The sequence below is a fragment of the Sapajus apella genome, unplaced genomic scaffold (assembly GCF_009761245.1).
Source record: "Sapajus apella isolate SASKATOON/1434 unplaced genomic scaffold, GSC_monkey_1.0 scaffold23, whole genome shotgun sequence".
NCBI lineage: Eukaryota > Metazoa > Chordata > Mammalia > Primates > Cebidae > Sapajus > Sapajus apella.
The window spans coordinates 1,548,676-1,576,148 of NW_022436963.1; the positions used below are offsets into that span (position 1 = coordinate 1,548,676).

The 27,473-nt window shown below is 48.4% G+C and overlaps 1 protein-coding gene across 6 annotated transcripts; it reads right to left on the reverse strand.

The window, feature by feature from the left end:
* Nucleotides 1–54: 54 nt before the first annotated feature.
* On the reverse strand, nt 55–18,689 carry MON1A (MON1 homolog A, secretory trafficking associated). 6 transcript variants are annotated; one of them, XM_032289890.1, is made up of 7 exons: nt 17,941–18,029; nt 12,019–12,218; nt 4,618–4,757; nt 2,606–3,091; nt 1,277–2,042; nt 438–585; nt 55–340 (listed from the first exon to the last, which is right to left on the reverse strand). In XM_032289890.1, exons 3-7 carry the CDS (start codon nt 4,742–4,744, stop codon nt 200–202), a joined length of 1,668 nt encoding a protein of 555 aa, XP_032145781.1. In that variant the 5' UTR covers nt 4,745–4,757; nt 12,019–12,218; nt 17,941–18,029; the 3' UTR covers nt 55–199. The 6 variants fall into 6 exon arrangements, 5 of the variants coding, with proteins under 5 accessions (XP_032145781.1, XP_032145777.1, XP_032145778.1 ...); XR_004272417.1 differs by lacking the exon at nt 12,019–12,218 and having other exon boundaries at nt 438–640; nt 17,941–18,689; XM_032289886.1 differs by lacking the exon at nt 12,019–12,218 and having other exon boundaries at nt 17,941–18,689.
* Between the last annotated feature and the right edge of the window lie 8,784 nt (nt 18,690–27,473).

Below are 27,473 nucleotides of genomic sequence, written 5' to 3' on the forward strand. Positions count from 1 at the left end.
CTGTGTGTGAGTGAGGGTGGATGGGCGAAGGGACAAGTGACAGGGCTTGACAAGTGTCTTCCCCAAAGCACTTTAATGAACTCACCAACCCAATGTCCCTGCCCGCTGGCTAGGCAAGAGAGGCCATCCCCCATCTGGAGGCTCCCATGGCTTCCCACACCCAGTAGGCCCAGGAAGGCTGAGCCTACACACATTCCCATCAATAGGTTAGGGGCGTGAGAATGAAGAGGCGGTCTTCCTCTTTGCGGATCCAGCGCATCAGCTTATGGATGGCACTGACGGCTGATGCCTTGGTCCCCAGGGGGCTGTAGCACATGTAGAGCTCAAAGGCGCCTGTCACCTAGAGAAGGGCAAAGGGTGGTCATCTAGGTTAGATGCCCCTCATGGCCCATACCTAGGACCTCCATGAAGCCCATCCCATCCCAGGGCCGCCTTACCCAGGCCAGGAGGTTCTCGTTGGGGCCCATGTAGTAAATGGTCTTGAGTGGGCGAGATGCATTGTGGGCACGGCTGTGCAGGTACTGGTAGAGGCCCAGCAGCCGCTCCTGCTCCTCTTCACTGGTGTACGGGGCCTCAATCTCCGGGCTGCACATGGGGTCGGGTGAGTGGGTTTGCAAAGGAATGACTTCCATTGCTTTCCCTGGAGATTTAGAAATACCTATTCCTATCCAGGGAGACTTTATCATATGTTCTACCCTCTGGATGCTCCCTTAGGATAGGGCATTGTCTCCCCACCACAGCAGGCACCCCAGGACAGGGCTGTGTCCCCTGCCACCCTCTAAGCTCATGGTGTCTTTGATGACCCCCTTTTGGAGAGGCCAGGTTGAGTTTAGATGTCCAAGACAGAGTGACAGATCTGGAATAGAGGAAAGGTGAGCTGGGAATCCTCTGGGCCAAAAGGGACAAAGGGAGGCCATATCTTCCCAGCCCCTCTGCTGGGTGAGGGAGCAGAGGAGGACTCTGTCTCCTGGGCTGGACCAAAATGAAACCTAAAGTAGAGTTGCTCCAGGGCAAGGGACCCAGGAGACCTCTGTTCCAGCTTCCTTCCCTGGGTATGTTGAGCATTTCCAGGCTTTCTGGGTAATAAAGTAGAGAGGGGTATGCCCATGGGGCAACGGAGCGTCTGGGTCTCTGAGTAATACAGACCCAGCACACTGATCTGCTTCCAAAGGTCAGGGCAGCTTCAGGGCTACATCTCAGAGCCCTGGACCAAACAGCCTCCCAACTCCACATGTCCCTGTTCCCCTAGAGCAGTGCCCTCAAGGCTCTCCCTCACCTGGTGAAGAGTCCCGAGCTCTTTGACTTATAGAGGAAATGGCGCAGGTCAGGGATGCCCACTTGGGCCACGCTGTAGCAGGGTGTTCGCAGCGCCTCTCGCAGGGCCAGGTGGGCTCCGCGCTTACGAAGGCGCTCCTGGAAGCGGCGGCGGCAGTCAGAGACCGCAAAGAAGTCCTCACGGTCGGTGGAGACGAGCAGCAGGCAGAGGTCGGTGTCAGGCTCTAGGTAAGAGATGTGTGCATGGAAGAAGCCGGCTGCGTTGAATTTGGGCAGGCACACGGGTGTCCAGGCCTCGCCCTCGCGGAAGGACGAGGAGGAACTAATGAGGTTGAAGAGCAGGTGCAGGTCGATGGGGTGCAGAAATTGGTCCTTTCGGCGTACGAGTGCCACTAGCTGATTGCGGGCCAACAGGATGGAGAAGACCAGGCTACGCGCACGCGCCTGCTGCAGGCTGGCACTCACAGTGTCGCGCACGGCTGCCGCCAGGGGCAGGCACCGTGCCGCCCCCATCAGGAAGCTGGGGTCTCGTGACATGAGCTGTAGCAGGTTGTCAGTGATACGCTCTGAACCTGAGAGCAGGCGCCGCAGGTCATAGTTCTGCTTCTGCTGGAAGATATGGCTCAGCTGCGCACCGGTAAGAAGGCTCAGGATCTGGTAGTAGATGTAGAGCAGCTCCTGTGCCAGCTCCTGTGCCGACTGCCGCGTGCGAGCCACCGCCACCAGCACCAGCGGGCTCCGGCGTAGGAATACTACCTTGTAGCCATCTGAGAGCGGGATGGGGAAGAGGGATGTCAGCCTCAGCTGCAGCTTCCTCCGAACACCGCCTTCCCGCGCAGTTCCTTCGCCTTCCCCATCCTTTCCTCGCTCAGAGCTCTGCACACAGTAGGGGCTTAAAGATGTTCAGGATAAAAACCCATTGCTCCTTCTCCCTGAGGGCTCAGGGCCTATCCCTGCCACTTGCCTCACAGACTAGCTCCCTCTGAAACACATTCTTATGCTAAGTAATGTCAACTGGCTAGGGCTGGCTGGGTGGAGCTAAGGACCTGGGATTTTTTTTTTTTTAATTTGTCACCTCCCCAGGGAGATTCTCACTCTTTCCAAAGGCAAAGCCTATGTCAGAGCCACCTTTGGTCTTCACCACAGCTCCATGAGGCCAGCAGTGTTGTTATCCTCTATTCAGGTGAGGATTTTGAGGCTCAGAGAGGTAGAGGGACTTATCCTCAGTCACACAGTACATCCCTGTCCTCTGGTCTGCGGAGGTCCAAAATCTGCTATGAATGAACCCTGGCCAGGGGAGCCCTCCCCATTCCCTTTCCAGGTGGCTCACCTGCATGGATGGAGCGGATGGCGTTCTTGTCTGCCTCCAGGAAGGACACCAGGGCCACCATAACACCCATAGTGCTGGAAAGTGCCTCCTCAGACCCATAGCGGGAGTACACAGGCTTCCCTGCCTCACTCAGCACAAAGACATGCTTCTGGTGCAGGCGCCATGCCTCCGTGGCATCCTCCTCATCCTCCTCGGCTGTGCCCTCCCTGGGGGGCTCTGTGGCTGGTCGCCCAACTGCCCCTGGGGATTCCAGCCAATCCTCAGAGCTTCCTGGCAGCATCTCTTCCTCCAGGTCCCGGGCCACACCCGTCAGCTGGGTGCTTAGCTCGCTAAAGTCCTGGCTGATCTGGCGCATGTCTGCAGGCAGCGGTGGGGGACCCCTGGCACCCTCCTTGGGGCTGTCCCCGGAAGCTGCCCCATCCTCTGACTCAGTCAGGTCCTCGTAGGAACGGGCATGGACGAACATGGCACCCTCCTGCCCAGCACCTGCAGGCCAAAAGCACTGGTGCTTAGAGGGGTAGCTACTGGCAGACACTCCTACCAGCAAGGTGCCTAATGTGGTCACTCCAGCATGACTGCCTGTCCTGTTAGGGTCAAGCCACTGTTCCCCTCTGCCACTGTCTGCCATGGATCATGCTTCTCTGCAACTTCCAGCCCACCAGTCTCCTTCCTTCATATTGGAAATAAAACCCAAACCATTCATGGCAGCAGTGGTGGCTGGTATCTGCCTACCTCTCACTCCCATCTCCCAACCCACTCCCTTGCCCATCTTGGTCACATTGGCCTGCATCCATGTGCTCTCAGACACTTTCAACACGCCCCCATCTGCCTCGGGAGCTCTGCACCTGCTGTCAGCTGTCTCCTGCCTCCCCACGTGACTGGCTAATTGTCACACTTCAGCTCTCAGGGAAGATGTTAGTTACTGACCTCCAACCCCAGGCACTCTATATCTCCCTCTTTGATTTCTCTTGTGGCACTTGCCAGTTATTGTCCTTCTCCCCAACTACAATGGTACCTGGCAAGGTGCAGAAACCCAGCACCTCACCCTGTGTCTGGAGCACCACCCATACTCAATGAATCACTCTCTCTGGGAGAAAATTCCCCTACCCCACTCAAGTCATACCTCCTGACTGATCACACTGTAATGACCCCACAGCCTGTGACTGCCTCAGGGCAAGGACCAGGTCAGTCTTCCTTTATTGGTTTTTTCTTTCTTTTTTTTTTTTTTTGAGACAGAAAAAAAAAGTGACCCAGGCTGGAGAGCAGTGGCACAATCTCGGCTCACTGCAACCTCCGCCTCACACATTCAAGCAATTCTCTTGTCTCAGCCTCCCAAGTAGCTGGGACTATAGGTACACATCACCACGCCTGGCTAATTTTTTGTATTTTTTTTAGTAGAGATGGGATTTCACCATGTTGTCCAGGCTGGTCGCAAATTCCTGAGCTCAGGCAATCCATCCACCTCAGCCTCCCAAAGTGCTGGGATTGCAGGTGTGAGCTACTACACCTGGCCCAGTAGTTTGGTTTTTTGACAGAATAGTTTAACAGATATATTTTAAGTCTCTCTTACAAATTCAGCCCTGTACCAGGCATTGGGGATATAACTGCCCTGCACTCAAGTGTTCATGATCTTGTGGAAGAGAGAGATGGGCAATATATGCATAAAGACATAAAATTATAAAATAATTAGTGTCCTATACAGAGCATGGTCAGAGCAGGCCTAACTTGTGAGGAGGGGAGAAGGAGCCGGGGAGGTGCACTGTAGACACAGGGAACGGAAGAGCCCACACTGGCAGCCAAAAGCTCAGAGCGAGCAGCATAACATGAAGTGGAGAGGAAGGCCAGATGCAGAATGAGCACAGCCTCTGCCTTATCCCCAGAACCTGACAAATATCCAATGAATGGCTGACAAATACATGAATAAGTGGAAAGGAAAAAGTGGTTGGGAATCTCAATTCCCCCTGAAGCCTCCTCTGGCTGGCAGCTGGCTGAGGTTGTACACCTGCCCATACCTGGCTCCATTCCCTGGGCCAGTCCTGGTGTGGGGCTTTCAGCTCTCTCCACACTCTGTCCATCAGAAGGAGTCAATGTGCCATCAGGGCATTCGCTGCTTCTCTTCCTCTGCATGTCAGCAGCCATCCTTTGGGCTCTCCTGTGGGGCGAACAAAGGCAACATTGAGGGCTGTTGGTAGGATCACAGGCATAATCAACAGTGGTAGTAAGTACAGGAAAGTGTCCCTTATCAGGACTCTACTAACTCAAATCCCTAGAAAATGGATTCTGAGAATTCCTTTCAGACATATATATATTGTTCCTTTTCTGATTATAAAAGAAAGACATATTCATTGGAAAAAACAGAAAAGAAGAAAGAAATGTCAAGATTTTCCTACTACTCAGGATCTTTCACTGTTCATACGTTAGTGTATTTCCTTCTAGTCTTTTTTTTTTCTTTTTTTTGAGACAGGGTCTCGCTCTGCCACCCAGGCAGAGGTACAATCTTGGTTCACTGCAGCCTCCACCTCCGGGGTTCAAGCAATTCTCATGCCTCAGCCTCCCAAGTAGCTGGGACTACAGGTGTGCACAACCACGCTAATTAACTACAGGCTAATTTTTGTATTTTTTGGTATAGACGGGATTTCACCATGTTGGTCATGGTGGCTGGTCTTGAACTCCTGACCTCAAGTGATCTGCCCCTCTCTGTGGATCGCTGTTGCTGTTGAGACGGGGTCTCACTCTGTTGCCAAGGCTGGAGTACAATGGCACCAACCCAACACAGCTCACTGCAACCTTGACTTGGGCTCAAGAATTCCTCTCATCTTAGCCGGGCGTGGTGGCTTACGCCTGTAATCCCAGCACTTTGGGAGACCGAGGCAGGCGAATCACAAGGTCAGGAGTTCGAGACCAGCCTGGCCAATATGGTGAGACCCTGTCTTTACTAAAAATACAAAAAATTAGCTGGGCGTAGTGGTGGGCACCTGTAATCCCAGCTACCCAGGAGGCTGAGGCAGGAGAATCACTTAAACCTAGGAGGTGGAGGTTGCAGTGAGCAGAGATTGCCACTGTACTCCAGCCCAGGTAACAAAGTGAAACTCTGTCTCAAAAAAAAAAGAAAGAAATTCTCCCATTTCAGCGCCCCCCCCCAGTAGCACATGCCACTGCCAGCTAATTTTCTTTTCTTTTTTGAGACAGGGTCTGGCTCTCTTGCCCAGGCTGGAGAGCAGGGGCATGATCTTGGCTCACTGCAACCTCTGCCTTCTGGGCTTAAGCCAATATTATATAATATATACATTATATAATATATACATTATATAATATATACATTATATAATATATATTATACAATATACATTATATAATATATATTATATAATATACATTATACATAATATACATTATATATTATATATATAATATATATTTTTAGATGGAGCCTTGCTCTGTTGCCAGGCTGGAGTGCAGGGGCTTAATCTCGACTCACTACAACCTCTGCCTCCCAGGTTCAAGCGATTCTCCTGCCTCAGCCTCCCAAGTAGCTGGGACTACAGGTGGGCGCCACCACACCCAGCTAATTTTTATACTTTTAGTAGAGATGAGGTTTTACCATGTTGGCCAGGATGGTCTCGATCACTTGACTTTGTGATCAGCCCGCCTCAATTTCTAAGTTATTTAAATTTATTAATACTCTCAATATCTCAGTGAGGTAGATATTATTATTATCACCCTATTTGAATAAATAAGGGTATTGAGACTGAGAGTGGTTAAGTAATTTTGCCCAAGGTCACATATCTAAGTGCTATCAGAGTGTGTTTCCAAAGTGCTGGGATTACAGGCATGAGCCACCGCACCTGGCCAATTTCTGTATTTTTTATAGAGATGAGGTCTTTTCATGTTGCCCTAGCTGGTCTCAAACTCCTAGGCTCAAGCAATCCTCCCACCTCAGCCTCCCAAAATGTTGGAATTACAGGCATGAGCCACCACCCCCAGCCTCGTCTTTTAGAAAGCATATATAAAATGTAAACAATTAAATAAAACAGACAACAGCAGCTAACAGTGCCAGCGTATCATGCTAAGAAGTTTCTGCGGATTAAGTTACCTAATCTTGATCACACCTCTATGAGGCAGATGCTCCTGTCAGGCTAGCTTTATGATGAAAGAACTGACACTGAGAGAGCTTAAGTCGATTGCCCAATGTTACTACAGGAAGGAAGTGCTGGATTTGGATCTGGAAGTTGGAACAATCCTGTATGCTGTATCCGGGGGCTCACTCCTCTAATCTTAGCACTTTGGGAGGCCAAAGAGGGAGGATCGCTTGAGCTCGGTAGTTCACCAGCTTAGGAACAAAGTGAGACCTTGTCTCTACAAAAAAACTTAAAAACTAGCCAGGGATGGTGGCATGCGCCTGTAATCCCAGCTATTGGAGAGACTGACATGAGAGGATCACATAAACCCAGCAGGTCAAGGCTGCAGTAATCTGTGACAGCACCACTGCATTCCAGCCTGGGCAACGGAGTGAAGCCTTGTCTCAAAAAATGAAAACTAAAAATAAATAAAAATAAAAATTTGCAACAAGATCATTGTGATGCCAAGAGCAAATTAAAAAAAATAAAAATAAAAATAAAAATTAACTGAGTTAACCAATAGTTCTTTTTGGATATCTAGGTGTTTGAAGAGAAAGAAGTGAGATATAGCCAACAGGCTTGTCTTCAGGCTGCAGCCTTGTTTTTCTCTAAATATCCTTTTGTACCTTTTGAATCTGGCATAAGAAGTTGCCTTGGCTGGGCGCGGTGGCTCAAGCCTGTAATCTCAGCACTTTGGAAGGCCGAGGCGGGTGGATCACGAGGTCAGGAGATCGAGACCATCCTGGTCAACATGGTGAAACCCCGTCTCTACTAAAAATACAAAAAATTAGCTGGGCATGGTGGTGCGTGCCTGTAATCCCAGCTACTCAGGAGGCTGAGGCAGGAGAATTGCCTGAACCCAGGAGGCGGAGGTTGCGGTGAGCCGAGATCGCGCCATTGCACTCCAGCCTGGGTAGCATGAGTAAAACTCCGTCTCAAAAAAAAAAAAAAAAAAAAAGAAGTTGCCTTAACAATTAAAAACAACTACAGATAACAATTAAAAACAACTCTCAGCGCCCATGTGATGGCCAGGATAGATTCAGCCTGATCTCCTTGTCTTTCCACAGCCCCAGGCGCAGGTGGAGGTGGCCACAAGTGAACATCTGTGGTAACAGAGCTAGCTGGGTGGCTCACTAAGGCTGGTAGCAAGGCATATTTGGCCTCTAGGGTCCTTGAATGGCAGGCTGAAGGATCCTCACCTTTCAGGCAACATACAGTCCATTCAGGAGGGGATCCATTCCAGGTACCAATCCTTTAGGAAAGAGGGATCTAGCTGGATGGACTAGAAGGGCAGAGACTCAGGAGGGCAAACACTGCAGGCAGTCCAGAGGCTCAGGAGGCACTGGTGTTAGTGTGAGCAAAGTAGACCTGAGCCTGCCTCCTAGAATACAGAGTCTGGTGGGAATAACTGAGCTCTTGTCCCCTCCTAGCTCTGTAACCTTGGGCAAATGACCCTTCCCTGAGCATGGCATAAAGATAAAGTAGGTGTTCAAAAAAGTTCACGAAAAGGGTAGTCCCAAACAGATAGCATCACCATCAGTAGCATTTGTGTGGTGCCAGCCATTATGTCCAAGAACATTCTCTCTGGACCTGGCACAGCTCCCATCAGGCAGCTCCTATGTATGTACCCAAAGAACTAATTTTCAAACTCTTCTTTTTGTCACCTTTAAGTTATGGAATTCTTTCCTTTTTTTGAGACGGAGTCTCTCTCTGTCACCAGGCTGGAGTGCAGCGGTACGATCTCAGCTCACTGCAACCTCTGCCTCCCGGGTTCAAGCGATTCTCCTGCCTCAACCTTCCAAGTAGCTGGGACTACAGGCATGCGCCACCATGCCCAGTCAATTTTTGTATTTTTAGTAGAGACGAGGTTTCACCATGTTGGCCAGGATGGTCTCAATCTCTTGACTTTGTGATCCACCTGCCTTGGCCTCCCAAAGTGCTGGGATTACAGGTGTGAGCCACCGTGCCCAGCCGGAATTCTTTCTTTAAATGAATCTTTTGCAGAAGCTCAATGTGCAAACAGACAGGAAAGCAGAGCCTGTATCCTGATAGCTGGCCTGGTAGCCACTCCTGCACTGAGCCTGAAGCAACACAGAGCACTTGAGAGGTTGGGAACCACTCCCAACAGCATCACCCCATGCAGAATAAAACCAAAGGAAAGCTGGCCTTAGTGGCTCACGCCTGTAATCCTAGCACTTTAGGAGGCTGAGGCAAGTGGATCACGAAGCCAGGAAATCGAGACCATCCTGGCTAACAGGGTAAAACCCCATCTCTACTAAAAATACAAAAATTAGCCGGGCATGGTGGCAAGAGCCTATAGTCCTAGCTATTGGAAAGGCTGAGGCAGGAGAATTGCTTGAACCCAGGAGGCAGAGATTGCAGAGAGCTGAGATCGCACCACTGCACTCCAGCCTGGCAACAGAGCAAGACTCCATCTTAAACAAAGAAACAAAAAGCAAAGGAAGATGGCTGGGGAGATAATTTGGGGATTTTCTAGGCCCCCCATCCCATTCATCAGAACAATCAAGAGTAATGGTTCCCAGCAAGGGTCAGAGCCCAGAAGGCCAAGGTGCAGGCTGCCTTGTCAAACAGTGGGCCAGAGGAACTAAGAGGCTGCATGCCCTCAATAGGAACCTGCGGTATCATCCATAGAGTTCCCCTCTGAGACTGAAACTAAAAGGAACAATCCAAAACGCCCACTGCAGCAACATAGGGCCCAGGATGGTGAATGCCAAGGAAACTAGGGCACGTCTAAGTCTTTTTTGTTTTTGAGATGGAGTTTTGCTCTTGTTGCCCAGGCTGGAGTTCAATGGTGCAATCTCGGCTCACCACAACCTCCACCGCCCCCCCCAGGGTTCAAGCCATTCTCCTTCCTCAGCCTCCAGAGTAGCTGGGATTATAGGCATGTACCACCACGCCCTGCTAAGTTTGTATTTTTTTAGTAGAGATGGGTTTCCCCATGTTGGTGAGGGTGGTCTTGAACTCCCGACCTCAGGTGATCCTCCTGCCTCAGCCTCCCAAAGTGCTGGGATTACAGGGGTAAGCCACCGCTCCCAGCCACATCTAAATTTTGAGCAAGAAGATACAAGCCATGTGAAAATCTCATAGACGAGTAATTCCAAAGCTATCCTAAAAGCCAGAGTAGGCTCTGAGAGATGAGTCTGCCCATGTGCAGGCCAAAAGGAAGCTGCTCCTGACAGTGTTAGGGTTGTGGCCAGAGCTTCCAGGAGACAGAGGTTGCAGTGAGCCGAGATCGTGACACTGCACTCCAGCCTGGGTGACAGAATGAGACTATGTCTCAAAATAAATAAATAAGGAGAACTTCCAGAGATTCCCATCACTACCTCGCCTCATGTGCCAGACACTGCCTTCCCCACCTTTTTTTTTTTTTGAGACGAATTCGTACTCTGTGGCCCAGACTCGAGTGTAATAGTGAGATCTTGGCTCACTGCAACCTCTACCTCCCTGGTTCAAGCAATTTTCCTGCCTCAGCCTCCTGAGTAGCTGGGATTACATGTGCACACCACCACGCCTGGCTAATTTTTTTTTTTCTTTTTGTAGAGACGGGGTTCCACCATGTTGCTCAGACTGGTCTCGATCTCCTTATCTCATGATCTACCCACCTTGGCCTCCCAAAGTGCTGAGATTACAGTCATGAGCCACCACGCCCGGCCAGTTCTCCCTTTTTTTGAGATGGAGTTTCACTCTTGCTGTCCATGCTGGGATTACACTAACCTGTCACCTTGCCCAGATAATGTTTATATTTTCAGTAGAGACAGGATTTCACCATGTTGGTCAGGCTGGTCTCAAACTCCTGACCTCAAGTGATCCATCTGCCTCAGCCCCGCAAAGTGCTGGAATTACAGGCATGAACCACTGTGCCTGGCCCCTTCTTCTTACTAAAGATGAGCTGTTCATGCTTCACGGAGGCTAACTCCTCCATGTGTACACCAGATCCCAGCCCCTTTCACCTACTCAGGCACATGACTTCAGCAGCTGTCCGTCCTCATCAGTTTCCCCTTCTCCCTTATCCATTACCAATATGCTGATGTTTCTTCTGTCTTCAAAACACTTTCTCGGCAGGGCTTGGTGGCTCATGCCTGTCTTCCTAGCACTTTGGGAGGCCTAGGTGGGCAACTGCTTGAGCCTAGGAGTTTAAGACTAGCTTAGGCAACATGGCGGAAACCCATCTCTACAAAAAGTACAAAAGATTAGCCAGGCGTGGTGGCATGCACCTATAGTCTCAGCTACTTAGGAGGCTGGGGTGGGAGAATCTCCTGAGCCCAGGATATCCAGGCTGTAGTGAGTGGTGATCACACCATTGTACTCTAGCCTGGGTAAAGGGAGTGAGATCCCGTTTCAAAAACAAAACCAAACAAAAAAACACCCTCCCTTGGGGGTATCTACTTTGTAATAATTGATTGAGCTACACTTATGATTTGTGAACTCTTCAGTATGTTTCTTTTACTTCAAAGTTAAAACAAATTTCTCCTTAACTTTACATTCCTCACTAGTTGCTACTGCCCTTTATAAAAAAACAAACAAACCCCCTCAAAATGGCAAATAATATTTGGAGTTTGCACTAGGTAGGTTAGACTATCCTGTGTAACAAATGGATGCCAAATGCTAGAGGGTTTATACTCAAAGATCTTTTTTTTTTTTTTTTGAGATGGGACTCTTGCTTTGTCACCCAGGCTGGAGTGCAGTAGCACCATCTGGGCTTACTGCAACCTCAGCCTCCAGGGTTCAAGCGATTCTCCTGCCTCAGCCTCCCAAGGCACGCCACCACACCCCGCTAATTTTTGTATTTTTAGTAGAGACGGGGTTTCACTATGTTGGCCAGGCTGGTTTAGAACTCCTGACCTCAGGTGATCCTCAGCCCTGGCCTCCCAAAATGCTGGGATTACAGGCATGAACCATTGTGCCCAGCCCCAAAGACCTATGTTTTGATCACACAAAATCTACTGTAGCCATTCAGACTAGCTCCCTTCCAAGCAGTGATTCAGGAATCCAAGCAACTGCATACTATAGTAGCTATTCGGAACACATGCCTTCCACATCACCTCGCAGGGGAAGACAGAGCTGGAGGATCATGTACTAGCTCTTAAATACTTTAAAATAAAAAAAATAAAAATAAAAAATACTTTGTAGCTCAGATTGGCCAGAACCAGTGATGTGGCCAGAGGGACTGGGAAATGCATGGAGCTCATGGATATCTGGAAAGCAGTAATTGTCTCTGCCACAGCCTCTCCATTTCTCCCATTTTCTCTAAACCAGTTCCAAACAGAATCTTAACTCCATTACACCACCAACACTGCTCCCGTCAAGGTCACTAATGACCTCCAGGATCATCTCACTTCACCCATAAATAATAGATGATTTTGTTACTTCCTTTCTCTTGAAGCATTTTCTCCTCTTTTATGGCACACCACTCCTTTCTTGGATCTCTTCAGACCTCATGGACTACTCCTTCTGAGTCCTTTTTGCAGTTCTTACTATAAAGGGCATAGAATTCAGTCCTTGGACGTCTTCTCCGTCTTCCCTCAATCCCTTGGTGATTTCATTTTGTCTCATAGTTTTAAATTCCTTCTACACATTAATAATTCATTTTTTTAAAATTTCTAGCCCCAATCTCTCTTCTGATTTACAGAGGGACACACATTTAACTATCTACATCATGTTATCTCAAGGTTATATGCCCAAAACTGAACTCCTTAAAAAGTCATCTCCTGGCCAGGCATGGTGGCTCATGCCTGTAATCCAAGCACTTTGGGAGGCCGGGGAGGGTGGATCACCAGGTCAGCAGTTTGAGACCTGCCTAGCCTGTCTCTACTAAAAATACAAAAATTAGCCAGGTGCAGTGGCAGGCACCTGTAATCTCATCTACAGGAGGCTGACGCAGGAGAATCACTTGAACCCAGGAGGTGGAGGTTGCAGTGAGCTGAGATTGTGCCACTGCACTCTAGCTTGGGCAACAGATCAAGACCCTGTCTCAAAAAAAAAAAAAAAAAAAAGATCTCGTTAAAAAGTTGCTCTTGGCTGGATATGGTGGCTCACACCTGTAATCCCAGGACTTTGGGAGTCCAAAGCAGGCAGATTTCTTGAGCCCAGGAGTTCATGACCAGCCTGGGCAATATGGCAAACCCTGTCTCTACAAAAATTAGCCAGGCGAGTGGCCCATGTCTGTGGTCCCAGTTACTCAGGAAGCTAAGGTGGGAGGATCACTGGAACCTGGGAGACAGAGGTTGCAATGAGCCAAGATTATGCCACTGCACTCCAGCCTGGGCAATAGAGTGAGACCCTGTCTTTAAAAAGAAGAAAAAAAAAGGACCATGCACAGTGGCTCACACCTGTATTCTGAGTACTTTGGGAGGCTGGGGCAGGCGGATCATAAGGTCAGAAGTTCAAGACCAATATGGCCAGGTAGAAACCGCGTCTCTACTAAAAATACAAAAAAATTTGCTGGGTGTGGTGGCATATTCCTGTAATCCCAGCTACTCAGGAGGCTGAGGCAGAATTGCTTGAACCCAGGAAGGAGAGGTTGTGAGCCAACATCGCACCACTGCACTCCAGCCTGGGCAATAGAGCAAGACTCCATCTCAAAAAAATAAAGAAAGAAAGAAGTAGCCACTACACTCCAGACTGGGTGACAGAACAAGACCCCATCTCTAAAAAAAAAAAAAACAGTTGCTTCTCTCAGAGTTTTCACCAACTCAGTGAAAGATAATTTCATGGCCAGGCACAGCGGCTCATGCCTGTAATCCCAGCACTTTGGGAGGCCAAGGTAGGTGGATCACCTGAGGTCAGAGGATCAAGACCAGCCTGGCCAACATGGTGAAACGCTGTCTCTACTAAAAATGCAAAATTAGCCAGGTGTGATGGTGCATGCCTGTAATCCCAGCTACTCAGAAGGCTGAGGCAAAAGAATTGCTTGAATCCGTGAGGTGGAGTTTGCAGTGAACAGAGATCATGCCACTGCACTCCAGCTGTGGTAGTCAGCCTTCAAGATGGTCTCTAGCGATACTCAATTCCTGCTATGCATGCCTTTTTTTTTTTTTTTTTTAATATATATATATTTTATTGTGTTTTAGGTTTTGGGGTACACGTGAAGAACATGCAAGATTATTGCATAGGTGCATACATGGCAATGTGGTTTGCTGCCTTCCTCCCCATCACCTATATCTGGCATTTCTCCCCATATTATCCCTCCCCAACCCCCCACCCCCTGTGCATGCCTTTGCATACTCCCTTCCCACACTGAGCAGGGCTGACCTATGCAACCAATAGGATACTGTGTAAATAACAATGTGTGGCTGGGCACAGTGGCTCATGCCTGTAATCCCAGCACTTTGGGAAGCCAAGGTGGACAGATCACTTGAGGTCCAGAGTTTGAGACCAGCCTGGACAACATGGTAAAACCCCGTCTCTACCAAAAATACAAAAATTAGGCAGGTGTTGGGGTGGGTGACTGTAATCCTAGCTGTTCGGGAGGCTGAGGGATGAGAATCACTTGAACCATGGAGGCAGAGGTTGCAATGAGCAGAGATCACACCACTGCACTCCAGCTTGGGTGCCAGAGCAAGACCCTGTCTCAAAAAAAGAAAGAAACAAACAAAAAAACCCCAAAAAACAACATGTGACTCCTGAGGTTAGGTCATAAGTGACCCTGTGGCTTTTGCCTTATTCTCTTGGATCACTCCCTCTAGGGAAAGCCATCAGCCATGTTGTGAGGACATGTAAGCGGTTCTACGGAGGGAACTTCAGGGCAAGGAACTGAGACCTCCTATGAACAGCCAGTACCAAGTTGCTAGTTATGAGTGAGTCAACTTGGAAGCAAATCATCTAGGCCCAGTCAAACCTTCAGATGATTGCAACCTAATAAGAGACCCTGAGCTTGACACATCCAGCTAAGCTGCTCCCAAATTCTTGACCCACATCACTGCACTCCAGCCTGGCGACAGAGCGAGACTCAGTCTCAAAAAAAAAAGAAAAAGAAAAATGGAAGGGAAAACTGAAAGATCTCTGAAGAATACCCAGCTCTGTCACACCTATGATGTGGCCTCTGGAAACCCCTGCCTATGGGGAAGACTTGTCATTGGTGGTAGTTAGATGTTCAGGAACAATGTCTCTGAAGTTAGAGGGACCTGGTTCAACCTGACCTGGTCTCAGTTTTCTCATTTATTTTTTTATTTTATTTTATTTTTTTCAGACAAAGTCTCACTCTGTCACCAGGCTGGAATGCAGGGCCGTGATCTCAGCTCACTGCAACCTCTGCCCCCTGGGTTCAAGTGATTCTCCTGCCTCAGCCTCCAGAGTAGCTGGGACTACAGGCGCGTGCCACAATGCCCAGCTAATTTTTGTATTTTTAGTAGAGATGGGGTTTCACCATGTCAGCCAGGATGATCTCGATCTTTTTTTTTTTTTTTTTCTAATCACCTGGGTGCAGGTGGGCTAAGGCCAAAAAGGGTGTTAGCAGATCTCGATTTCTTGACCTTGTGATCTGCCCACCTCGGCCTCCCAAAATGCTGGGATTACAGGCATGAGCCACCATGCCTGGCCAGTTTTCTCATTTATAAAATGGGATAATAGTACCAATTCCTTGGGTTGTGGGAAGATTAAATGAAATAATCCATGTAATTTGGTTACATACTCAGCTGCTCCCATTAGCACATCCTGATTATTCTTACTTAGCATTCAGACCATGTGTGACTGCACTTATAAGACCACATGAATCCAGTGGTCTGTGCCATGTAAATCAGGCCACTGAGATTTTGCTCAGCCTGCAATGGCATGGGCAAATATGCTTTTGACCTTGTAAAGCCAGGTGGGCCCTAGCCTCAAGCGACTCACCTTCAGGCTAGGGGTATCTTACAGATAGCTGGGAGTCAGGTCAAAGAGCTGCCTTATAGATAGCTGGGAGTCCTCCAGGCTAAGTGTCCTATAGGGCTGGGAGTTCCTCCAGGCTAACTGGTTGTTCACTGGCTCTGGAGTTGCAAGAATAGACAACTGGCTCTCTGCTGCTATTGGAAGTCTCTCCTAAATTAAACTCCTTAATTAGTTGGACGTGGTGGCGGGCGCCGATAATCCCAGCTACTCAGGAGGCTAAGGCAGGAGAATTCATTGAACCTGGGGTTGGGGCGGGGTGGAGGTTGCAGTGAGCTGCTATCTTGCCATTGCACTCCAGCCTGGCAAGTGGAAATTCCATCTCAAAAACAAAACAAACTCCTTGGTCTGCCACATGCCACTGCTCTGTGACCTTGCACTTTTGGTTCAAAGATCCAAACAAGGTCTATAGTAGCTTACTTATTCTGTCCTCAGGGACCACTCTCCACTGATCCCCTGTGGGCTTTAGCTGACTAAGCCCAGTGTGGCTGAGTGGTACCCAGCATGATAACTGCATGGGTAAGGGTTCAGTGCAGGCAGGATCAGCTGGCCAGGGCTAGTGGATGTTTCCTTCACAACAGTTCTCCTGCCACCTGAGATCATACAGTATCTCAGCATCTGTTAGGTCAGTCTGGGGTCCAGCCGGAGGCCTGATGAAGCAAACAGCTCTCTGAATGTTTACTCTGGAAACGTCTGGGAGGCTGAGTGAATAACAGCAAAATCAACCCTAACCCCCATAGGATCCAGAATTGTGCAACTGAAGCTCCTGGGAGGATAGAATTGAAGTTAGGCGGGCCGGGCGCGATGGCTCACGCCTGTAATCCCAGCACTTTGGGAGGCCGAGGCGGGTGGATCACGAGGTCAAGAGATCCAGACCATCCTGGTCAACATGGTGAAACCCTGTCTCTACTAAAAATACAAAAAATCAGCTGGGCATGGTGGCGCGTGCCTGTAATCCCAGCTACTCAGGAGGCTGAGGCAGGAGAATTGCTTGAACCTAGGAGGCGGAGGTTGCGGTGAGCCGAGATCGCGCCATTGCACTCCAGCCTGGGTAACAAGAGCGAAACTCCGTCTCAAAAAAAAAAAAAAAAAGAATTGAAGTTAGGCAAAGGAGGTCTCTTAGAACCAGCCCCAGATGCCCCTATAGGACCTTTTTCAGATAACCTGTCTAGAAGCTCCAGGCCTTGCTTTTCCTAGAAGTGCCCTGCTATGCCTGTGAGCAATGTCACCAAACAGGTTGGCTCAATCAGTCGTTCTAGCATGCCTCTCTTTCTCAGGCAGACCTGCAATAGAGAAGAGAAGGCCTTCACGAGCCCCTCCCTACTGGCTCTCTACTACTCCTGCTCCCTCTTCCTGCTTGGATACACTTCATTTCACCTTAACCCTTTGGAGCGGTCTGTCTGGGAAGGAGGTGCCAGGATCCAGGATGTGTGGCGGACAAGGCCCAGGTGAGGCTGTGCTATGGCTGCTTCAGCACGATGCTTACGCCATGCTGAGATCATAGTCTGGTCCTTGTCACTTCTGGGGGTCACTCCCCTCCCTGACAAAGGCTGCTCACCATTCCTCTACAAAGTTGCACCCAGAAAGGGTGGGTAACCCAGTACAAGGGACAGCCCAGTTATCTGCACCAGGACACTCTTGAAAGCAAAGTCCAGCTGGGCGTGGTGGCTCATGCCTGTAATTCCAGCAATTTGGGAGGCTGAGGCAGGTGGATCACCTGAGGTCAGGAGTTGGAGACCAGCCTGGCCAACATGATGAAACCCTTCCTCTACTAAAAAAAAAATACAAAAACTTAGCTGGGCTTGGTGGTGCATGCCTGAAATCCCAGCTACTTAGGAGGCTGAGGCAGGAGAATCGCTTGAACCTGGGAGTCGGAGGTTGCAGTGAGCTGAGATCAGGCCATTGCACTCCAGCCTGGGGAACAAGAGTATGAAACTCCGTCAAAAAAAAAAAAAAAAAAAAAAAGCGAAGTCCCAAGCCTCTTCCAGGTGCTGCCCCGCTCATGCCAGTCACCGCTGCTGCTTTATGAGAAGGCTCTACCAGCCAAATGCGTATGGGTTTGTTGGGTGGGGGTGGGGGGGAGAAGAGTCCTACCTGGCCACTGCCCCCTATCGGACCTCGCCCTCCCAGCCAAAGGATGGGTTCCAGATCTTGCCTTTTGTATTCCCCAGCTGGGGGCCAGCCGGCTAAGGGACCCCAGGGAGACACAGTCTTCCCATTGCAAACGATAGCGCTGATGGCTGAAGGCCCCTGTCTTCAAGCCCCTCCCTCCAAAGATGACAGCTCTCCAGTCTCTAGGTGCCTACAGGCCACGTGGGCTGGCAGTCAACTCACCTGTTTCTCAGAGGGGCCCAGGACGCACAGAAGGGGCTGGTCACTGCCCTCTGCCGGACCCCTGGGGGGATAAGGTTGTCTGCCTGGGTGCGGCCTGGGGGCACAGCTTCGCGGGGCCCCGGCCCCCTGCGTACACAGACATGACCACAGCGCCGGCACCGCGCCCTCCCACCGCCCTCACCCGGCCGCCGGTGCAGGAAGACAGCTTTCGCCGGACTCTCGCGGCTAAGGCCCAGCTCCAGCCGCTCGGCTCGACCCGGCCCGCCCCCGGGGTGCATTGTGGGAAATGTAGTCCGTAGCGCTCGGCAGCCTACTGCGCCGCGGGACTGGTTCTGGGTTCCTCATCCCGGCAGAGCCGCGGGCAGGTCCTCACCCGGGTATGGGATTGCCTCACCCGGCGCCGCCTTCTAAGGACCTGGGGCCTCCTCGGAGCCTAGAGCCCCACGCAGACCGCAGACCTGGACTCTCGGCCTCTCTGTCCGAGCCAGCTAGTAGTTCATTTCAAGGGAGAGAAAGGGACCTTAGGGTTGTTTCCCCTATTGATTGTGGAAGGTCAGTGCAAGTTTTGGGGGCTGGATAAATGTCATTCGTGGGCCCAGTCACACAGGCTGTAAAGGATGTGGGCATGCGCAAAAGTTGCACAAATTGTTTCTAAAAACATATTTGTAGCCACGTTTTAATGTATCAGTATAATGCTCTAGAACAGTAGTTCTCAACTCTGACAGCACGTAGAATAACCTGGGGAGCTTCAGAAAAAAAAAAAAAAAAAAAACTGGGCCGGGCGCGGTGGCTCACGCCTGTAATCCTAACAGCTGGGAGGCCGAGGCGGGTCGATCACTTGAGTTCAGAAGTTCGAAATCAGCCTGGCCAACATGGTGAAACCCCGTCTCTACTAAAAATACAAAAACCAGCCAGGCGTGATGGCGCGCGCCGGTAAGTCCCAGCTACTCAGAAGGCTGAGGTAGGAGCCTGAGGTGGGAGCCCAGAAGGTTGGGGCTATGGTGAGCTGTGATCATGCCCCTGCACTCCAGCCTGAGCACAGAGCGAGACCCTGTCTCAAAAACAACAAAAACTAATGCCTGGACACCAGTCCTAGAGATTTTGATTTAATTGAATTTGGAGTAGGGCGGAGTGTCGGGAAGCCAGGCATCACTATTGTTTTAACAGCTCCCCAGGTGATTTGCCAGGGCAAAGAATCATTGTTTATAATTTCCTAGACACAAAGCAATAAAAACAACAGGAAAACAGGCAACAACAGGCTTTTCCAAGTGGCCCTTATTTTTAGAGATGGTTTTAAAAAGGAAAATTAGGGCCAGGCGTGGTGGCTCACGCCTGTAATCCCAGCACTTTGGGAGTCTGAGGCGGGTGGATCATGAGGTGAAGAGATCGAGACCAGCCTGGCCAACATGGTGAAACCCCATCTCTACTAAAAATACACAAATTAGCCAGGCGTTTGGCACACTCCTGTAGTCCTAGCTACTCGGGAGGCTGAGGCCGACGAATCGCTTGAACTCGGGAGGCGGAGGTTGCACTGAGCCTAGAATGCGTCACTGTGCTCCAGCCTGAGGACAGAGCAAGACTCCGTCTCAAAAAAAAAAAAAAAAAAGTAAAATTAGGGATTGGCACTACTGCTTATGTCTTTTCTGAAGCAATTAATTCACTCTATAGCCTTATGGCTAATTCCCGCAACAGTTATAGGATGAAAGAAAAAGCCTTAAATCACTCCTCTGACTTTCCCTGCTGTTCCACAAGCACCTGGGGGCGGTGTCCTGTCTCTCTCTGAGCCCTACACTGGAGTCACCGTGGGCTTTTCTTCCCAGTCTCAGATGGCTGCCACCTGTAGCCTGCTACCACAACACTGGCCTGTGGCTGACATGATGACAAAGTTGTGGCCTTTAACTGAAAATGTGTTTGTATAAGGCTATCAAGTTATTGGACATAGTCTAAGGGAATCTTTCTCACCCCCATGCCCCTCAATTTCAGATAAGGACATAAGAAAATGCCCTATTCCTAGGCCGGGCATGGTGGCTCACACCTGTAATCCTAGCACTTTGGGAGGTCGAGGTGGGTGGATCACCTGAAGTCGGGAGTTCAAGACCAGCCTGGCCATCAGGGTGAAACCCCATCTTTAAAAAATGAAAAAAAAAAAAAAGACTCCCTGGTGGTCTAGTGGCTAGGAAAAAGTGGAAAAAAAAATTAAAAAAAAAGAAAAAAAAAAAAGAAAATGCCCTATTCGTTAACTGGGAGTCTCTCCAGGTCTCCACAGGTCACTCAGAACTTTATCTCCTCATTAGCTCAGAAGTTCAAGTTCCCTCCCTTAGGGCAAGAATCATTTATGCAGTTTTTTTTCCCTCTAATTATATTATAAGAGTTTGACCCATGAGCTGGCTTGGTAGCACAGGCTTGTAATCCCAATTATTCTGGAAACTCAGGCAGGAAGAATTGCTTGAGCCCAGGAGATCAAGTCTGAAGTAAGCTGTGATCAGGAACAAGAATGAGACAGTCAAGAAAGAAAAAGAAGGAAGGGTGGGAGGCAGGGAGGGAGGGAGGGAGGAAGGAAGGAAGGAAGGGAGGGAGGAAGGAAGGAAGGGGATTTTAAGTCAAGATATAACATTTTCTTCTTGGTACAGAAATGTCCTCGCTATAATTTTTTTATTTTTTTTTCTTTCTTTTCTTTTTTTTTTTAGAGTTGGGGGTCTCACTATGCTATGTTGACAAGGCTGGTATCAAACTCTTGGCCTCAAGCAATTCTCTCATCTTGACCTCCCAAAGTACTGGAATTACAGGCATAAGCCAGCATGCCTGGCCAAATCCTGCCTATATTTCATTAATCTCCATAGAAGACAAATAAATTTAGTTTTCTTTTTTCTTTCTTTCTTTCCTTTTTTTTTTTTTTTTTTTGAGACTGAGTGAGTCTTGCTTTGTCACCCAGGCTGGAGTTCAGTGCCGAGATCTTGGCTCGCTGCAAACTTCGCCTCCTGGGTTTAAGCGATTCTCCTGCGTCAGCCTTCTGAATAGCTGGGATTACAGGTGGGCCCCACCACACCTGGCTAATTTTTGTATTTTTAGTAGAGATGGGGTTTCACCATGTTGATCAGGCTGGTCTCGAACTCCTGACCTCGTGATCTACCTACCTCGGCCTCCTAAAATTCTGGGATTACAGGTGGGAGCCACCATGCCCAGCCACCTATTGATTTATATTTGAATATTAGGACAACCTTTTCCTGTAGGACACTTTTTGCTGATTGGAATTGCAAAGAAATAAATCTTTTTTTTTTTAGTTCGTTACCAGCCTGTGAGACGGAGTTTCGCCCTTGTTACCCAGGCTGGAGTGCAATGGCGCGATCTCGGCTCACCGCAACCTCCGCCTCCTGGGTTCAGGCAATTCTCCTGCCTCAGCCTCCTGAGTAGCTGGGATTACAGGCACGCGCCACCATGCCCAGCTAATTTTTTGTATTTTTAGTAGAGACGGGGTTTCACCATGTTGACCAGGATGGTCTCGATCTCTTGACCTCGTGATCCACCCGCCTCGGCCTCCCAAAGTGCTGGGATTACAGGCTTGAGCCACCGCGCCCGGCCAGAAATAAATCTTGATGTTTTGAACTAATAACATATGTCAATCCTACAATGGCTCTAATGCTGCTTTGAACCTTGGACTTTGCCACAAACAACATGCACCTCCCTTCCCTCTCCAGGTTAGGAGCTTCTCAAAGCCTCAGCTTTTTGTTTTGTCTGGGCTTGTGATTTTCACAGACCTAGCATGTTATCTCCACAACAGCAGTAATGAAGACTAACTGGGACTGGAACAAATTTAACAATTAGGCTTCTTGTTCTTCCCCATATTTCTTCTCTTTTCTAGCTTTAGTGAAGATTTCAGAACCTGAGGTGCTGCAAGTTTGTAGATAAAGTAAATCCTTGCTGGGTGTGTAGTCTCAGTTACTCAGGAGACTGATATAGGAGGATGGCTTGAGCTAGTAGTTCCTGGCCAGCTTGGGCAACATATTGAGACTCTGTCTCAATACTAATAAATTTTTAAAATTTTAAAAATAAATTTAAATGATAACTTTTTTTAAAAAAAAGGCTGGGTGCAGTGGCTCACGCCTGTAATCCCAACAGTTGGGAGGCCTAGCTGGGTGGATAATTAGGTCAAGAGATCAAGACCATCCCGGCCAACATGATGAAACCCCGTCTGTACTAAAAATACAAAAATTAGCTGAGCATGGTGGCACCTGCATGTAGTCCTAGCTATTTGGGAGGCTGAGGCAGGAGAATCACTTGAACTGGGAAGTGGAGGTTACAATGAGCCAAGATTGCACCAATGCACTCCAGGTTGGGCAATAGAGCAAGACTCCTTCTAAAAAAAAAAAAAAAAAAAAAAAAAAAAAAAATCTAGGCACAATGGCTCATACCTGTAATCCCAACACTTGGGAGGCCAAGGCAGGAGGATTGCTTAAGCCCAGGAGTTCCAAACCAGCCTGGGCAACATAAGGAGATGCCATTTCTACAAAAAAATTAAAAATTGGCCCAGTGTGGTGGCACACACCTGTGATCCCAGCTACTCAGGAGGCTGAACAGGGAGGATCACTTAGGCCCAGGAGGTCGAGGCTGCAATGAGCCACTGCACTACAGCCTGGATGAGCGTTAAGACCCTGACTCAATGAACAAACAAACAAACAAATAAACAAACCCAACGCACAAAAAATAAAGTATATTCTGAGGCTAGGACCTATTCTCAGCCTTGTTGCTATCTTGCTTGTGGGACTCCAGGCAAATCTTTTAATGACTCTTTCACCATCTTCAACAGTTTCCCCCTTATACAATACAAAATATCTAATGTGACATATTCTGAGCTAATAAGAATAGCCAGTTCTTTCTTGGAATGTTTGAAGAGGTTTTTCTTCCTGCCTTTATCACTTGGTAAGGCAGCCAGTTCTCCTGCTCTACTAGAAAATTTCACCTATGGTCTTGGGTCATCTGAATCTTTCCTGATTTTCTGTCTCTTCTCTCCTGGTTCCTTGTTTTTTGTTTCAGTTTTTTGTTTTTTTTGAGATGGAGTTTTGCTCTTGTTGCCCAGGGGCTAGAGTACAATCTTGGCTCACTGCAACCTCTGCCTCCCGGGTTCAAGCCATTCTCCTGCCTCAGCCTCCCAAGTAGCTGGGATTATAGGCATGCATCACCACGACTGGCTAATTTCTGCATTTTTAGTAGAGACGGTGTTTCACCATGTAGGTCAGGCTGGTCTTGAACTCCTGACCTCAGGTGATTCACCTGCCTTGGCCTCCCAAAGTGCTAGGATTACAGGCATGAGCCACCACATACGGCCCCTTGTAAATTTTTACATTTGATCAAGTATGTAAAAATGTAAATTCTTACATTTGATCAAGTCCCTGCTTTTAATATTTTATTTTATTTTAGAGATGGGGTTTTGCTATGTTGCACAGGCTGGACTCAAACTCCTGGACCCAAGCAGTCTTTCCATCTTGGCCTCATGAGTAGTTGGGACTATGGGCACAAGTCACCATACCCAAGTCCCTACTTTGGATGCTGAAGACCCATAGCCCCACATGAGACCAAAGCAACAGGAAACAATAGACAGGACAACAGGACAATCTATCTCTCTTTTTTTTTTTTTTGGAGACTGAGTTTCGTTCTTGTTGCCCAGGCTGGAGTGCAATGGTGAAATCTTGGCTCACTGCAACCTCCACTTCCTGGGTTCAAGTGATTCTCCTGCCTCAGCCTCCAGAGTAGCTGGGATTACAGGCGCATGCCACCATGCTCGGTTAATTTTGTATTTTTAGTAGAGACAGGCTTTCTCCATGTTGGTCAAGCTGGTCTCAAACTCCTGACCTCAGGTGACCGCCACCTCAGCCTCCCAAAGTGCTGGGATTACAGGCGTGAGCTACCACGCCCAGCCTAGTTTTCTCTTTACCTCATTTTCTCCTGTGAAGATTCAGCTGCTGAAAGTGAATGCATCTACCTCATTGGACTCTACTACCATTCCAGGTGAAGGTGCTAGTCTGGGCCAGCTCTTCTACATAGCTCTTCTCAGTCTTAGCCAGTGAAAAAGAACCTTACAAGTGCTATATGCCCATGTACATAAGAAAAAAAAAAAATCCAGATGCTTCCTCTGAAAATCTTCAATAAACACATTATGAAAAATCCTCAGTAATCACCTTAATGAAAAGGAATCAGGAGCATGAGCCTTGTTGGTAGGACTGACCGCAATTGGAATGCCTTCAGCTTCCACTTTTCAGCTGTGGCAAGTTAACCTTTCTGGGCTCTGGTTTCCTTAACTATAAAAGGGGATAATATTGGCTAGGCGCAGCGGCTCATGCCTGTAACACCAGTACTTTGGAAGGCCGAGGTGGGTGGATCACAAGGTCAAGAGATCAAGATCATCCTGGCCAACATGGTGAAACCCCATCTCTACTAAAAATACAAAAATTAGCTGCGCATGGGGCGCATGCCTGTAGTCTCAGCTACTAGGGAAGCTGAGGCAGAAGAATCTGGGAGGCGGAGGTTGCAGTGAGCCAAGATCGCGCCATTGCACTCCAGCCTGGGTAACAAGAGCGAAACGCCATCCCAAAAATAAATAAATAAATAAATAAAAATAATGAAAAACAAAAAAGAGATAATATGTAGTTATGAGGATTAAATGAAATCATAGATAAAGTGCCAGCACCATGCCAGGCACATAGTGTGATAAAGTGTAACAATTATTATTCCCCAAGGAGATTGGGCCTTAACCAGTAATAATTAGTTCCTTAATATCGTACACCTCTTTAGAGGGTCAAGTATTATCCAATAAGTGAAAGGCCCACCAATAAAGGCCTAGTTTGAGAAGCAAAGTCAAAATACCCATAGATCTTTTTTTTTTTTTTTGGAAACAGAGTCTCACTCTGTTGCCCAGACTGGAGTGCAGTGGCGCGATCTCAGCTCACTGCAAACTCTACCTTCCAGGTTCAAGCAATTCTCCTGCCTCAGCCTCCTGAATAGTTGAGATTACAGGCACCCACCACCACACCTGGCTAATTTTTGCATTTTTAGTAGAGACTAGGTTTCATCATGTTGGCCAGGCTGGTCTTGAACTCCTGAGCTCAGGTGATCACCCAGCTTGGCCTCCCAAAGTGCTGGGATTACAGACATGAGCCACCACACCCGGCTAAAATATCCATAGTTCTGTTCCTCCTCTTTCCTGAAACCTGTTAGCACTGGTGTAGCCTCGGTGCTCAAGGCTTAAACTTTGCTTTTCCATCTTCCCTTACTCCCTTGGTTATCTTATCCAGGCCTACGGCTTTAGATATTAGCAACATGCTGATACCTCCCAGATTTGTATCTCTAGTCCTGATCTTTATTCTGAACTCCAGACTGATGTAATCAACTTCCAGCTCCACATCTCACCTGTCTACTAGTTATCAGAAAACTTAACCTACCCAAAACTGAGTTCCTGCTCTTCCTACCAAAACTGTTCCTCTCATATTCTTCCCTTTCTTCCTTTATTCCAGTCCAAAATGTCTGTCTCCTGTTTCTACTGTGGTCACACTGCTGCAAGCACCATCCTGCGGTTGGATTTCTTTTTTTTTCTTCAGATGGGGGTCTTGCTCTGTTGCTTAGGCCGGAGTACAGTGACATGACTGTGGCTCCTCCTGTACCGTGTAGGCTGCTGAAATGAATTTGGTTTCTCTAAGGAGGGAGACAGAAAGTTGTTAGTGGGCTCTGAACAGCGACATCATAACCTGACTTCCATGTTAACAGGATTCCTCTGGTTACTGTGTGGAAAACAGACTGAAAGTGGGAAAGGGGAGAAGCAGGACAGCTGGTTGGGAGGTTGCTGCAATAATCCAGCCACATTGTTTGAATCCAGGAGTTTGAGGCTATAGTGAGCTATGATTGTGCCACTGCACTGCAACCTTCATACCTTTCTGACCTAATCCCACTTCTCCCAAAACAATTCAGTTCCAGACTCCTTACTGATCTTTAAAAATTCTGGTCAGGCCCACACCTCAGGGCCTTTGCCCTTGCTGTTATTTTATCATTATTATTATTATTATTTTGAGACGTAGTCTTGCTGTGTCACCCAGGCTGGAGTGTAGTGGTGCGATCTTGGCTCACTGCAACCTCCGCCTCCTGGGTTCAAGCAATTCTCTGCCTCAGCATCCGGAGTAGCTGGGATTACAGGCACCCGCCACCATGCCCTATTAATTTTTTCTGTATTTTTAGTAGAGACAGGGTTTCACTATCTTGGCCAGGCTGGTCTTCAACTCCTGACCTTGTGATCTACCCATCTCAGCCTCCTAAAGTGCTAGGATTACAGGTATACAGGTGTAAGCCACCGCACCCGGCTATCCTTGTTGTTCTTTCTGTCCAGAACATTCTTTCACCATGTATCCGAATAGCTTGGTTCCTAATCTTCTTTGGGTCTTTTCTCCAAGATCTCAGTGAAGCCTTCCACACTGCTCGAAAGTTACAACTTCCCCCCAGAACTCCCCACTCTCCTTCCCTCCCTTATTTTTCTCCATAGCATTACCACCACCAGAGAGATTGTATTTATTTATTTTGAGACAGCGTCTCACTCTGTTGCCAGGCTGGAGTGCAGTGGCGTCATCTCAGCTCACTGCAACTTCCTTCCGGGTTCAAGCAATTTCTCCTGCTTCAGCCTCTGGAATAGCTGAGATCACAGGTGTGTGCTACTACGCCCAACTAATTTTTGTATTTTTAGTAGAGGCGGGGTTTCACCATGTTGGCCAGGATGGTCTCAATCTCTTGATCTTGTGATCCGCCCAGTTCAGCCTCCTGAAGTGCTGGGATTACAGGTGTGAGGCCACCGTGCCTGGCCTTTTTTTTTTTTTCTAGATGGAATCTTGCTCTGTTACCCATAGCTGGAGTACAGTGGGGCGATCTTGGCTCACTGCAACCTCTGCTTCCTGGGTTCCAGCAATTCTGCCTCAGCCTCCTAAGTAACTGGGATTAGAGGTGCATGCTACCACGTCTGGCTAATTTTTGTATATTTAGTAGAGATGGGGTTTCACCATGTTGGCCAGTCTGATCTCAAATTCCTGACCTTGTGATCTGCCTGCCTTGGCCTCCAAAGTGCTGGGATTACAGGCATAAGCCACCATGCCCAGCCAAGAGATTGTATATCTTGTTTAGTTTATTGTCTGTCTTCAAAAACAGCCCTCATCTCCATCTCCAGTAGGGCAGCAGCTTATCAACTTTGTTAATTCTTTGTATCTCCAGCATCTGATACAGCATATGTCATACAGCAGACCTTCACATAGTTCTTTTTTGTTGTTAGTGGTGACAGCGTTTTGTTCTGTCACCCAGGCTGGAGTGCAGTGGTGCAATCATGGCTCACTGCAACCTCAACATTCTGAGCTCAAGCAATCTTCTCACTTCAGTCTCCCAAGTAGCTGAGACTACCACCACACCCAGCTAATTTTTGTATTTTTTTTGTAGAGATGAGGTTTTGCTATATTGCCTAGGCTGGTCTTAAACTCCTGGGCTCAAGCAATCCTTGGGCCTCAGCCTCCCAA

Excerpts from the sequence above, each read along its gene's own strand:
- MON1A (XM_032289886.1), bottom strand. The coding sequence starts at position 18,218 with ATGCACCCCGGGGGCGGGCCGGGTCGAGCCGAGCGGCTGGAGCTGGGC. Across the intron at positions 2,043-2,605 it reads CATCCGCTCCATCCATGCAG|ATGGCTACAAGGTAGTATTC; the intron begins GTGAGCCACCTG and ends TCCCGCTCTCAG. Across the intron at positions 341-437 it reads ACGAGAACCTCCTGGCCTGG|GTGACAGGCGCCTTTGAGCT; the intron begins GTAAGGCGGCCC and ends GCCCTTCTCTAG.